Below are 15704 nucleotides of genomic sequence, written 5' to 3' on the forward strand. Positions count from 1 at the left end.
TCCAAGGACAATTATAACCCTAACTTATACTTGGAAACTTTCATTCTCTCCTAGTCCTACCAAATGTAATTCGTAACATTTATTGTGAACAACCAAAAATCAATTATGGAAAAATAATCCCTAAATTCTAATCGTATATCCTTAGATATCTTAAATACTTAAACCATGAAACCCTAAAACCTCCTATATTCTAACCCTAAACCCTAGAATTCTATATTCTAAATTCTAAATCGTAAACCTCAAATACTAAACCCTAAAATCAAGAGGTACCCCAATTCAACTTGATTTTATGTAATGATGGCAAATATTGACAAATATATTGATGTGAGAGAGCATATATATATGTATATATATAAATGTAAAAGTAAATTGAGAATTTATTATTAAAAATTGATTATCAAAATGGTTAGGAAAAATATGAGTCAGAAATTATTATTAAATGGCATAAAATGATAAAATCGTAATGATTATATTGTTGAATTTGAGGATGAATTGACTTAAATTGAGCTGAGTAAAATTATTATTTGAAAAACAAAGCCTAAAATCATAAAATCAAAAGTCTAAAATGAACTTGGAGTTTCGAGCATGTTGACTGTACTTGTATCAGTAATTAAATTATGATAAATTATAAGTTAGACTTAATAGGTTGTCTCTAAGAATAAATAAAGGATCCGTTTGATATTGAAAATATATGCGCGTGATCATTGAAAGACGATCGGTGGTCATGGCTACGTTAATCGGATCCTCAGGCTCGTGAAGTTCAAGAATTGATTAAAGAAATTAAGCTGGATTAGGATGAATCGAGGTTGTATGGGAGGGAAATAAATCTGCTGTGTTTTTATCTCGTTCTACCTGGCAGAATCTCAGACCAAAAAAGAGAGAGGTTGCTTGGTACAAAGTGACCTGGCTCCCGGGTAATGTCCCTAGAGTTTCCTTCGTGTGCAGTGCTGGCTTGTTATACTGAATAGGTTGGCTACGAAGGAGAGGCTTGTAGGTTGGGAAGTCCTGTTGACTTCATTAAATAGTGAATTCTGTGGTTTAGAAATGGATTGATAACCAAAAAATTTCAAAATTTTCACATTTTAACGATTTTAGTACGAACCTTTTTTTAGCATAAATTACCGATTTGATAACGACGTTAGCACACTATCAATATCTCCATAAATTTTAACTAGAATTGCTGACGTGTACATGACGGTGCCACATTGCTTGTAGTGATTGGTCGTGTGGGTTTCACGTTTTTCAAAAAATTAGAAATATTCTGAATTTTTTTAAAAAAAAAAGGGGCTATAAGGCCGCAAGTGAGGAGGAGGGGAGGTGGCCGGTGGTGGGAGGCTCGACGCTGACCTCAACAACCCAATCCCCCCCCCAAAAAAAAAAAAACTTCAGTTGGGATCGCCGACGACCTCTGCTGTCGTGAGTCACATGGCACCGTTATGTACACGTCAGCAATTCCGATTAAAATTAACAGAGATATTGGCGTTGTGCTAACATCGTTATCAAATCGGTAGTTTGTGATTTAATTTGCTAAATAAAAAAGTTCGTGCTGAAATCGTTAAAATATGAAAAGTTTGAGATTTTTTTTTTCTATTAACCTTTTAGAAACTGAATCACGAGATCATTTGTTCTTTGGATGCCATGTTACAAAAGTTATATGGTTGAGTGTACTCTGTAAAGTAGAAGTTTTAAAGAGAGTTTTGGATTGGAATTCTGAATTTAGGTGATTAATATCTTTAAAGGGGAGGAAACTTGATCTAATAACTCTAAGATTGGCCTAGACTTGTTACGTTTATTATATGTGGAAGGAGAGAATTTGCAGAATCTTTCAAACAGCGGAATTCTTTTGTTGCGGAATTCTTTTGTTGCGAGATACTTAAATGAATTTCAAAAGCACTTAAAATTAATGGGGTTCTCAACAATGAGTTTCCAATTAAATTTGTAAAAAATATAATAATTATAATACATAGTATTTATAGGTTTGTTGTATTATTAGAATATGGTACATATTTTCAACGCTATAATGCACCCCATATGTTTTTTGCTTTTTATTTTTAAATAAAAGAATCCTCATAATTTTACGTAAAGCATCCTCATGATATTTGAGTACATTCTAGCATGATATCATGTGTCAAAAATGTATTGTGATCAAATGTAATATATTGCAGTAAGCTTAAGCTATAATAGTAACATAAAAAAAAATAATGAGATTCTCACTACAAGAAAAACTCCTTTTAGAAAACAATGATGTTTGCTTCTAAAAGCCATTTATTTGCCTCTAAAGGTATTAGATACAAAAGAGTAAATTGCCCCATTTATTTGTGTCGATTTAGATCTATAGAGGAAAATTAGCAACAATTAATATAGTTGTTAATTCATATTTTTAGTGTTCATTAAATTTGCCTCCAAAAGGAGATATAACAACAAATTTTGTTAAGAAATTTATTAGTTAGGACAATTGTAATTGCTTCTATAAAATTTTTCACAATAAATTATGGTAATTATATTTGATTATTATTTCTCTCATATCTTTATATTGTGACCTGAACCCAACTCGAACCTTGACCTATGGCACAATATTTTTAGTCTCGCGCCTTTACCATTTCGCCACCAATGCATCTTTGAATTGAATTGCATTTAATTTATATGTAATATTTTTTTCAAGACTCAATAAATATGTAAAATTTTCATTTATATAATTATTAAAATTAAGAAAATAATTAATATGCATATAAAATTAAATCAAACATTATGCATATATATTGTTAATTCTCGGATGGTAAGTTGAAGATTGTTAAATTATCCAAAGAATTGTGTAATAAATCATCTATAAACTCAATAGATTAAATAAAATACACAAAAATAATGCTAATGTACTATTTTATTTAATTCAAAATCTGCATAATACAATTCACATCCATAAATAAACAAAATATATTTTCAACTTATGTTGAGAGTAATTTGAATATTTTTTAATTCATGTTGAATAAATTACTTATTTTAGGTAAAAATAATCCATCAACATTTTATCTACTTACTCTGTAGGTAAAATTTTGTAAATTTGAGGCAAATGAGAATTAGATTTAGAGAAAATTGTATTTTACCTCTAAAAGTCTTTTGCATTCTAAAAAAATATTTAGAGACAAATTTTCTATATGCCTCAACTAATATATTTCTAAAAGTTATTCTTTTCAGGCAAAATACTTATTTGTTGCTAATAATTGTGGTGTGTATTTACAATTTAGTAAAGTATTAATTTTAGTTGTTTTTAGAGACAAATAAAATTCATATAAGAGACATATATTGTATTTGTCTCAAAATGAGAATTAAAGAGACTAATATTATAATTGTCTCTCATTATTTATCTCTAATAAGGGTTTTTCTTTTAGTGTTAGTTTGATGTAGACATGATTTTTTGTCAACTAACAGCTCATCTTCTTTCGATGCAGCGTGTGGTCAATGATCTACAAACTAAATTATGTTAACTCATACGTTTCCATGAGAAAGATCGCCATCAAATTGTCATATGGCGTCATTATCAAACATGTCCTGCTAATTTTTTTTCCCTTATGTCGATACGAGAATATGACAAACAGCCAAAATTTCTGAAAAAACTTTTTTAAGGCTGTTATTTGGTGAAAGGGAATATGGATTCGGATAAAGATTTTTGAAATCTTCAACTCCATGTTTGGCGATATCACAATATAGGACCACGAATTGGGATTGGTCGAATATGATCACTGAGACACTGATTACCCTGAGGGGATGGATTTACCTTAGATTGGAATAATTTTTAGACATAATAAGGAAATACTCGCACTCTGTTATGTAATTTACAAAGTCTACTATCAAGTATAGAGAAGAGAGGAACGAGGTGCATGATAGTTGCCAGATGCCTCTGGTGGTTGCCGGTAGCGCCAAAAATGCCGGCGACCTCGACTGCACAGAAGTGGACAATGTCAGGTCACCACTGGCTTAAAATCGTCTGTCGGAGGGAGAGGGACTGGCTGGTGCAGTGGTGCCAGCCACCACTAGTCCTCTTCCTCTCTCTCTTCGAGGAAATGAGAGAGAGCACAAATTTTAGGATGGTGGTCGTCGGTGTCGGCCAACCACTGCATCTTTCCTTCTAAGCTCTGTTTCAACTGCGTTTTATTTATTTATTTATTTATTTGGAAATTATTTTAATTTGAAAAATATTAAGCTATTGATGAGCATATAGGTAATTTCCTCTTCATGTTTCAATCCCAAGTCATGAAATGAATAAAACGGTATTTTATTAGGATATTCGATAGCCTTGAGATTTTAAATCCATCCCATCCTTCCGACCGATCCGTGCGACCAAACATAATATATATAAGTATGAAAAGAGTTCCCCATATAAATCATGTATGTGTGTGTAGTTCTTTAAACAAATGGAATAAATGGTCTCTCCTAAAACAAATTGCACTCAATAATCTTTGTATCATCAAATTTTTGTTTGCTCTCACCTTCAACCTCAAGGGAAAATTTCAAGACAATTTATAGGTTTATTATAGCATAACATTAATTGATCAATAAATTATTATTTTTTTTTGGTTCTTCCTTTTCTTTTGGTCCCAATCCACAAAAGGTTTTTATAGTATGCTGATTACACAGATACTTGTTGATAAAATGACTTCTAAACTGATATATGAATTATGAAGAGATAAGATATTGCCCTTCTTCATGAAAAGCTGACCATAGTCCGAAGACGGAGAATATAACTACGTTGTGATATGAGTTGTCCATCAGATCTGCAAGAAATCTGCATGTTCGAGTGCGCGAGATTATGGCTATTGGCAAGTTCCATACACGTGAACACAAAACGAAAATAGAGATGAAATTTAGGTCCTAAAAGACCTAGCAAATGCTCACAAGATCTGCAATGTGGCAGTAATAAAGTCTGAGAATCCGAGGTGTTGCAATTTGCATAAATCTTACAAGAGAAACAATATCACAACGCAGAAAAGAAACTTGAAATGAAATATTCGTATTTAAAACAACATATATAATGAATTATTTTCCTTCGCCCTCGATTTTTATCTGTACCTTACCGCAATCAAATTTTCACCGATTGCATAGAAATATCAGTTATACAATTATGAATACTATCTTAAGCAGTACGTAGGTTTTAGGCAGTGTAGCACATCTAATCTTTTAGGTCGGCCTTCGCTTTCATTTGTATACCCAGCAACCCAATTCAACTTAAACTCGTAAACTGGACAAGGCACATACGATTACTGACAATACGCAAGGTAGTTCGAGGCCAAATAATTCTCCACACAATCCATATGCGCATGTAATCCCTTCTAGTCACAAATAATTTTCTTTCTTCCTTAAAATATAACTAGTCATTTCATTTGCATGTTGCGCAAGACTATTATTCTTAGAAAACTTGTACATTCTAATGTTTAGCTAGATTTTTCAAAATAATAATTAGTATGTAATTGTATAGCTAATTCTTTAATAATCATCAAGATAACATTGAACAAAAGAAATGTTAATTTTACAAAAGTATTAATCCTTATAAATAAGATTAGTAAAATCATATATGTAGAGTTATTTCAATTAAAATTAAGGTTTTTAATTAAAGAAACTTTTAACATCAAAATGGTAGAAAATGATGATAAAAATAATATTTATTGTATATAGGCAATACAATCAAAGTATCTTTAACGGTTTATTATATATAGGCAAATGAAAAAGTCTTTCAATGAGGAGTCTCGAATTTAAGATTTTGAACAAATGGTGCAATATGGTATATAACCCAGCAATTATTTATATATATATTATACATAGATTTGATAGTGTTCTTACAAAATAATAATAATAATAATAATAGTAGTAGTAGTAATAATATGTAAATTCTCCCATTTTTGCGATAATGTGTTATTTATAGATACACATATCAAAGATAACAATTTATTATTTTTAGCCAATAAAATCAAAGTAACTTTTAATATAAGGCAACAATTTATTATATATAGGCAAATGAAAGGTCTTTCAATGAAGAGTCTCGAATTCAGGATTTTGGACAAATGGCACAATATGATAAATGACCCAGCAATTATATATTATATGTAGGTTCTCCTTTATGTGTAAGGGGGACCTAACAAATTGTATGATCCAGTTTTGGTTTTTTGCTAAAACTTGGTATAAATTCTCAACTTCTTATATTGTGTGAATTACTGTAGTTGATAAATAATTGTCAGTTGATTCAAAAAGATTCTTAGTATCGGTTTAAGTGATTAAGCAGAATCTTGAACTGATTTCAATTAAACAACACTATGAATGTTCACTCCCTGCGCACAGCCCGGCACGGGGTCTAGTTAATGATTGAAAAGACAGAAAATGCAACGAAGAATCATTAGCTCATATATCATCATATGTTGGGAGAAATGGTACGAATTGTGAAGAAGCGCTATGAAATGATAGCGTCGGACTTCAAGTCCGACAGTTTACCTTCAAAGTACTCCCACTAGGCCCAATGAAGACCAAGATGGGCCCATTACTTGTGTATTGGCCTAAGGTATGCAAAATTGCAAATAGCAAAGAAATACAAAAGGGGAATCATGAAACAGCAAACCACGTTTATACTAATCAAATCATTTATACTAGGAAAAGATCCCGTGCGATGCCGCGGAGCTAAAATAATTCTTCGATCAATAATATTGTAATTTATTAAATTATGTTGTAATTTATAAATATGAACCATAATTTCATATAAAAAGTAGCTTTTATAAATTTCATAAATTCTTGATATTACTACATAAAGAAATTGTCGTACAGTATGAAAGCTTTTCATTTAGTAGGGTTTTTTTTTTAATTGCTCATGCTATCATTCCATTTATCAACTCATATTTTGTTCTCTTCTTGAATAAGCTCATCAATATCCATTTTTTCACCTATTTTATGTTAACTTTATTATTATGCAATCCAAATTTTAATTAATTTTTTTTACAGTAGAAGAAGTAAAAGATTGTTAATATATTTCAATATATTTGTTAAGGCATGGTAATTTTGAAATTCTTCCGAATGATGTAAGAAGAAATCAAAAGAATAGACACAAAAGAGAAATGAAATGTAGTATAGTAGTATACGTTCTTGCTTGCGACTCAAATATGATGGGTTCAATTCTCTCTATGCTAATGGGTCTTGCTGGATCTCCTTGTTTAAATTTCTATTTTTCTTGTATTATTAAGCCCATGAGCCTTTTCCATAATCGATAGAAAAGAAGGTACAAGAATAGAAATTAGAAAACAGGTTTATGCAGAAATTATATAAATAGGAAAGAAAAGCCCATGAGCCTTTTGTGACGTTGGTTTTGTTATAATACAAAAAAGTAATAAAAAAAAGGGGCAGCCACAGTGTCCGGACTCAGGTATGTTGGGAAAGGCAGACGACATCATACCACTGCAATCAATCTTTTACCCTTGACCTCTTCTATCATGCTTTTAATTTGTTGGACAAAAATGGAGACGGGACACGTTGCAGCTTTTCCTGCACACATGATGAAACAAGAGTTTTAGCATATAGTAATAATAATAATGATGATGATCCTTCCACCCAGAAAAGAAAAAAAAAACCCTCTACATTTAAAAAACAATTATATGCCACATTCGCGGAAAATTGGGACCATTAACTCGGTTTTATGAGCGAGATCTCAATCTATAATGGGATTGCGCCATGAGAATGTGAGAATTATGATCCAATTGATCTGTAATCTCATTGAGGCCATTGCCACCTTCTATATGACAATAGCTAGGCGGTAGTTGGGGTCACCTAGCTACCTTTATAGCTATTTTTCCTCATCGGCATGGACATTGGACCATGTACAACTCACGGAACTTAGGACCATGATAGGATAGGGATGACACAAAAAGGACAAAAAATCTTTGTTCGAATGGAATGCAATTATAGGAAAACAGAGCCACTCAATATATGTTCAATTCAGACAATTTTAACTATCATCTACGAAAGGCCACCAGGCGCTATATATGCAAGCTCATTAGCAAAGGGATGGTGTCGACGACCAAGATTACATGAGCAACCCGGGACTGGATGCCAACTGAATGATCGACCTTAGAAGCGTTTTTAAGGGTGAATTAAGACAGTTTTTCACACTTTAGAGGCGTAAGAGGAGATTTTCGGAACTATAGCCTACATTTGCAAATCTCAAGCTAGTCCGTCCTCTCTGGGAAACAAAAAGTCAAACTAAATATTCAATGAATATTACTCATTTACTTTGCATGAATAAGAATCAATTCAAAATGACTTGTAAGTGAGAATACGTGCATCTAATGTGAGGCTAATTTTCCACTTTTAGATATCTTAATTGGGTATTACACATCCAAATGGATGAGGGATGAGTAAAGTTATGTTTGTTTTGACTTAATTCTAAGTGTTGAAAATTTAAGCACTTAATCAAATAAGTTCTTAATTGGTTAAGGTTAAGTAAAAATTGTTTGATAAAGTTAAGTTTTGAAAATCTAGAGTTTTTGATATACCACTCACATGTCAGTCTACTATTTTCTTTCTTTTCACTTTTGACCCCTATCTTTACTATTATTTTATTTTTATCATTTCTCAAAATAATAATAATAAAAAAGAGGAGAGAGCAGTTCGAGTTCTGGGGAAGGGAGCGGTGGTAGACATCAATTCCAATCACCATTGCCCTAATCGAGATCGTCGATGACGTTGTGGGTCACCGGCGACCTCGACTGGGTGACAGTGGCCGAGAGTGGGGCCACCACAGCCGAGATCTCGCCCCCACTCTTTCTCTTCGAAGAGAGAAAGGGGGAGGAGATTGAGGGAAAATTCTCATCATCGGTGGCCCAATCGGCGGCAACCACCCCTCCGGTGAGGTCGGAATCAAGGATGACGAGGGGGGGAGGGCTTGGTCACCTCCTCCCTCTCTCTCTCTCAAGTTAGCTGCTAAGCAGGGGACTGATTTGCAAAACTTGAAAAGTTTAGGGGCACCGCCGTAATGAATAGACAATTGCCACCCAACTGAGCGAATTAGCTCAAAATAAATCTTTTTGATATTAAGCACTTTTTTTATTGAATCATTAAGTAAAGTAAATCTTTTTGATATTATCAAACAAGCTAAACTCAATCAAGTGCTGAATAATTAAGTTCAACACTTAATTTGAGTTATCACACACCCTAATACTCACCCAATATTTACTTAAAAAAAGCAAAAGCAAAAGTAAAAGGAGATTAACTCTACTTAAGGTCGCTTCGAGATCTCTTATGGATGGATGGTCATATACAATAGAGTATAGACAAAGTAAAAGGGCTGAAAGAGAGCTACAAACACATGCAAAGGCAGTGAAAGCCCAAACCCCCTAATCTACTCTCTTTCTTTATTCAACACAACCTTTTCCTCCCTCAAAATCTTTCCAGTCCCATCGTCATCTCCATCTCCATCTCCATCTTCCACCACCACCAGCACCGCCATTCATTATCACCATGGCCCCACCTGTCCTCCTTTATATACAAATACCACACACACATATATGCATGATATCTAAATTTGCAAATATAATATGGTTTCAGCTCCCACCAGAAGCTTGCCGTGACCCTCTTCAATGAGTACTATCCCCTCCCCTGCCATTAAAGCCCCCCACCACAGTCCCCCTCCTGCTCTCGCTGTGCTCACTCTCCTCCTCCTCCTTCACTTCCGCCGAAAATGGCGCAAATGAGAGCCTTGCTTCCTTCAATCCTCATTGTTCTCACCCTCACCGTCATACCACTGGTTCTGTCTCGAAGCTTACCTAGCACCACCGCTCTTCTTGATGTCACCTCTGCTCTCCGGCAGGCTCACAATGTACTATCCGTGGAACCAAGAACGACGCCGTTGACCCAGCAAGAAGAGACCCAACAACAACATTCTTCTTCCTCCTCCCTCGTCCTCCAGCTACACCCGCGAGCTTCCCTTTTGAAGAATAAGCCCCTGCAGCAGCCCGACTACAGATCCCTCACACTTGCCCGGCTCGCCCGCGACTCCGTCCGGGTCGATTCCCTAGTGGCCCGATTGGATCTTGCCCGGAACCGGATCTCCAAGTCAGATCTGAAGCCGGTCGACGTGGAGGTCGAGCGGCAGTATGGCGCCAAAGGCCTCCAGGGTCCGGTGGTCTCCGGGACGAGTCAGGGCAGCGGCGAGTACTTTTCCAGCCTCGGGATTGGCAGCCCGCCGAGCCAGGTCTACATGGTGATCGACACCGGCAGCGACGTCAACTGGGTGCAATGCGCCCCCTGCGCCGACTGCTACCAGCAAACCGACCCCATCTTCGATCCGGTTTCCTCTTCGTCCTTCTCCCCTCTCTCCTGCGACACGAAGCAGTGCCGGTCCCTCGACCTGTCGGAGTGCCGGAACCGCACGTGCCTCTACGAGGTCTCCTACGGCGACGGCTCCTTCACCGTGGGGGATTTCGTGACGGAGACCATCACCCTCGGCTCGGCCAAGATCGACAACTTGGCCATCGGGTGCGGCCACAACAACCAGGGCCTCTTCGTCGGCGCCGCCGGGCTGCTGGGGCTCGGCGGCGGCTCGCTTTCCCTCCCCTCGCAGCTCAACGCCACGTCGTTTTCATACTGCCTCGTGGACCGCGACTCCGACTCCGCCTCGACTCTCGAGTTCAACACCCCGCTGCCCCCTAACGTCGTCACCACGCCGTTAGTCCGGAACCCCCAGCTGGACACCTTCCTCTACGTTGCCCTGACGGGGATCAGCGTGGGCGGGGACCGGCTGCCGCTGTCCGACTCGCTGTTCAGGCTCGACGGCAACGGGGACGGCGGGGTCATTGTCGACTCGGGCACCGCCGTCACGCGACTCCAGACGGACGCCTACAACTCGCTGAGGGACGCGTTCGTGAGGGGGACGAGGGAGCTGCCGGCGGCGGATGGGTTCGCGCTGTTCGACACGTGCTACAACCTGTCGTCGAAGGGCAGCGTGGAGGTGCCGACGGTGTCGTTTCACTTCGGGAAGGGGAAGGAGTTACCGTTGCCGGCTAAGAACTACATGATACCGGTTGACTCCAACGGTACGTTCTGCCTGGCGTTCGCGCCCACGTCCTCGGCGCTGTCGATAATTGGGAATGTCCAGCAGCAGGGGACACGTGTCGGTTTCGATCTCGCCAATTCTGCCATCGGATTCGTCCCCAATAAATGCTAGGTTGACGTTTTTAACCCCCCTACTTTCCCCGTGATCTCGTCTTTAGCCCCCAAGCCAAGCCAACGAGCAGCTTAATTTATATAGGAAAATCTATGGAGATTGTTCATGGAAAAAGAAAGGGGAAAAAAGAAAGAGAAAAAGAACTAGCTGTCTTTAAATTGCCTGGCCATAAGCACCAAAAATGAAGAGAAAAATATTAATTAGTGTCGAAAAGCAATTGTTGGAAGACTGTCACTTTAGTCGACCCATCTTTTCTTTTTCATCATTATTCGGGTACATAAGACCCCACTACTGCGGGATGTAGGCCTTTTTTTTTTTTTATAAGTGATAAATTTTATTAATTAACAAAAGAATGTATATAATACACTTATTCAAAGACAACCATCAAAGTAAACTACTTACGTCATGATCAAAATTTAAAATTCCTAGCAGCTAAAGAGAAACTAAGTTTAGACTTTAGATTCGGAATAGATCGGACTCTAAGTTGTACAAGACTTGAAATCTACTGTAGAATGGAGGAAATAATGTTGCGTTTACGTTGAAAAATACGAGCATTCTTTTCTCGTCATATTTCATAAACATAGCAGATCTAGCATAAACGCAACGCAATATAATCAAACTTTCGATTTTTAAAGTGACAGATCCACTCCACTTTGGATGCTCACTTCTTAACATGTTTGTGAACATCAAACCTATTTAGAACACTCTTCCAAAGAGCTTGAGTAACCGGGCAGATAAAAGAACATATGGTCTCGAGATTCAAGTTTCAAACTAAGAATTCGCATTCTAAAGCCACTATTATAAGCCCTTATCCCAATAGTCTCTCTTTTGTAGCAAATGCAGACTGATTCGGACTGATTGTGAGGGAAAGCACCTTTTTCAACTTGTTTGCAAGGATCTTGGTAATACATTTATAAAAAACATTACAACAAGAATTAGGACCAAAATCCTTCATTTGGTCCGCGCTATCCTTTTTTGGCACCAAGGTGACAATGGTGGAGTTCACCTCACGATTAAGCCTTCTTGTATCAAAGAAATAATGAACAACTGCCAGAGAGTCATCCTTAATCAAGCCCAAGATGATTTGTAAAAGTAAGAAGTATATCCGTCGGGCCCTGGCGCTTTAGATCCAGCCATAGAAAAAAGAGCATTATGGTTTTCTAGATCAGAAACATCAGCTATTAGGGAGTCTCTGTAAGCCTCCGGTACCTGCAGTTTAAGAATATCAGAGAGCGAGGATATAGAGCTGGCAACAGAAGTGTTAGTAGACCCCATAAGACCTTTATAAAAATCCACTACGACTTATTTGATTTCAGAGATCTCCTCCACTTTAGTCCCATCTTCCCTGAAAAGAGCCCCAATCGAACTCTTTCCAACATGAGCCTTGACCGACTTGTGAAAGAACGAGGTGTTTTCATCCCCGTCTTTAAGCCATGGGATTCGGGCTTTCTGCTTGAGAAAGGATCTTTCAGCCTTTAAAGCTTCGATATACTCCCTCGAAAGTTGAGCTTCCTTCGAAGTTAATTCAGCGTTCTCCTTGGCATTTAAAAGTGCAGACTGAATAACGTCGAGCTCAACCTTCAGATGTATAACTTTATGATGAATATCTCCATGGAACTTCTTGTTGAAACCTCTTAGCCCATTCTTCAATAATCTAATACAAAACTAAATGAGGGTTCCCTTGCTGATTTACACCCCACACTTTCTTCACTACTTCAAGAAATTCGGTTGGGTCCAAAAATTGAAGAATTTGAAAGGCTTGGGACCGGGATTTTTGTTGTTGCTTGACTCTCAGGATGGCCGGGCTATGATCGGAAACGCTAGGAGGCAGAAACTCAACTGTAGACCTCAAGGTTAGTCGCAGCCAGCTCTCATTAACCAAGACTTTGTCGAGTTTCCTGGCTTGGTAGTCTTCATATTTCTTGTCACTCCAAGTGTATTTGCAGCCCACATATGGATGATCAAACAAATTTAAAGTTGTAATACAATCATCGAACTCCTCCATGCTAAGATCTTTGTAAATATCTCTACTTTTACGCTTGACTTCATCCCGCCCACAAACCGCATTGAAATCCCCCATTAATATCCATGGACCTTGAATATTAGATCCCAAGGACATTAAATCTGCCCACAAACTCCTCCCTTCCATCCTATCATTGGATGCATAGACAATCGTTAAAAACATACCATCCAACTCAAAGCCAGAAAGAGTACAATGAATAAACTGAGCCGTCTTGGAAAGGATCCTCAGTAAGGTTCCCTTGGACAATACTCATATCCTCCCATTTCTAGCGTATTCATAGTTACAGATAAAATTTCAACTCTTCCAATTCTTTGAAACCATCTCTAAATTTACCTCTTTCACCTTTATCTCTATCAAACCCATAATCTCCACATTTTGGTCTTCTAGAAATCGATAGACTAGGTCTTGCTTTAGGGGATTACTCATTGCCCTCATATTCTAAGTCGAAATAATCATCGTGACGAGGAGGACCATCCTCAACCCTTCTTCGTCTTGTCATTCTTCTCCATCCCTCCCAATTGAAACTGTTGGACAACCTTCGCTACCCCTTGAGCAGCTGCTTGTGAGCTCCTTGCCTTAACAACCATTGAATCCCTGAGATTTGCGGGGTCACCTTCATAATCCTTCTCATTAGTGCCATTTTCATCATCTTGCTCGTCATTGCCATCATCGTCTCCGGATTTATTTGCTCGACCCCCGTAACAAGCTTCAACATCTTCATCCTGTTCTTCATCATTGCCCAACTTATCAGCCATTTCGTCACCGTTCTCCTCATAACTAATGACAGCCATGTTACCCGATATCTTCTCAACCTTGCTATAGCTAGCAGCACGTTGTTGAGAACCAAAGTTTTGCTGCAGAGTTTGCTACACAGAAATGGAGTCTTGTTGCACAGCAACGCATGGCTGCTGCAGAGCAGTTTGCTGTACAGAGTTTTGTTGCAAAGAGTTAAAGCTACTCCCTCCCTCCACATTTGTTTCCTTCCGATGGATCTCTGCACCAGTTTCCTCCGTCTTGCAAGTTGCAACAATGTCTGAATTGTCTACATTTTGCACACTTCTTAGGCATCCATGACACATCCACCGCAATCTCAACTACATAATCATCGCCAACATCTACCCGCACAAACTCTGGGATCTTAGTTTCAAATTCGATCTCAACAAAAACTTGGCAAAGTCGAGACGAGCTCGCATCGCTGTAGCACGATCCAAATACAACGGCTCCAATAATGCTACCAATGTAAGCTACCAATTGTACTAACTTGAACTGTCGACTTCCCAGCCCAAAGCTTATTCACCATTGGCACAATCTTGCCGAATGGAGGAGCTTTGGCCACTCCGTCAACAATTAGTGGCGAAAAATGTTCCAACTTCTCTCGTGGCTTTGAAACTAGTCACCTCCAGTTTATCGGGCCACGAATCGGAGCATTTTTAGTGGGATTACGATTGAGACCGCGTTCAGAAGCAGCCGAATTCGTTCTTGGAGCTGCCACAGCCATGAATTCCGGCAAAAATCTTTCTAGACATCGGCTGCTATAACCGGAAACCCAACCTTCAAACAAGATGCCGTTGAAATCCAACGACAGCACCTAGGAAGGACACATGTAAGGATGAAAACAGAGGCGCAGGCTGCCCTTATTTAGTAGTGTGGCAAGCTTTGAATCCGATGGTAGGATCTAAGATACCATACCAATTGGCAAGCAGGATGGCGGGGTCGATTAGTCCATTTTTAATTCTATTTATATTTAATTCTACTCCACTTAATTCTATTTATCTTTAATTTAACAATACAATTATTATATTTTCATTTTTTAAGCATTCAATCTAATTTTTAATACTAAATTTTCTCAACTATTCATTACTCTTTCTATAATTCAATAACACAATTATTACTTTTTCTCAACTATTTATTACTTTTTCACACATTTTCTCATAATTCAACAACACAATCATTATAAATCAATTAAAATCAAAACCCAACACTACTCAACTCTAAAACCAAACACATCATAAAATTCCCGCAAATTGCAATGCTTACTCAACCTCTAGAACTAATGCGGTTCCCCAAAGGAAGGAGAATTTGTTCTTCCTTCTTCTTTTTTTTTTTTTTTTAAAAAGGAAGTTGAAATTATTGAATATATCACAGGCCTCAACACTCAGCCCAATTCCGATGACAGAGAGCCGTAAAATGAGATTAGATTCTTCATGGGCCCAATTTAGTTATATGGGCTAATTCGGCAAGATTGATCCATTCAATGAATTGGACTTCAATGAATTTGTACCAACATCTACTTCATCGGGGCAATCAATATACAAGAGCAAACCTCATAGCTGCTTTATTCAACTTGCTCTGATGGTCATAAGGGATCGGTGATCGCCTTTATGAAATATATGTTGGAGTTATCTCGGACTTTGTTGGGGTATACACATAAAACCAAGTGACCAAATAAGAGCCACTCCTCTCCTTACATATTTAATACTTGAATTTTCG

At 37.7% G+C, this 15704-nt stretch overlaps 1 protein-coding gene across 1 annotated transcript; it reads left to right on the forward strand.

Annotated features, from left to right (window-relative positions):
• The first annotated feature begins 9293 nt into the window (after positions 1-9293).
• On the forward strand, positions 9294-11437 carry LOC116198476 (protein ASPARTIC PROTEASE IN GUARD CELL 1-like). The gene has a single exon (XM_031528628.1). The coding sequence runs from the start codon at positions 9707-9709 to the stop codon at positions 11189-11191; it is 1485 nt and encodes a 494-aa protein (XP_031384488.1). The 5' UTR covers positions 9294-9706; the 3' UTR covers positions 11192-11437.
• Positions 11438-15704: the final 4267 nt, after the last annotated feature.

Source organism: Punica granatum, chromosome 3 (genome assembly GCF_007655135.1).
Source record: "Punica granatum isolate Tunisia-2019 chromosome 3, ASM765513v2, whole genome shotgun sequence".
NCBI classification, from domain to species: Eukaryota; Viridiplantae; Streptophyta; class Magnoliopsida; order Myrtales; family Lythraceae; genus Punica; species Punica granatum.

Coding starts and splice junctions, on each gene's coding strand:
- LOC116198476 (XM_031528628.1), top strand. CDS start 9,707: ATGGCGCAAATGAGAGCCTTGCTTCCTTCAATCCTCATTGTTCTCACC.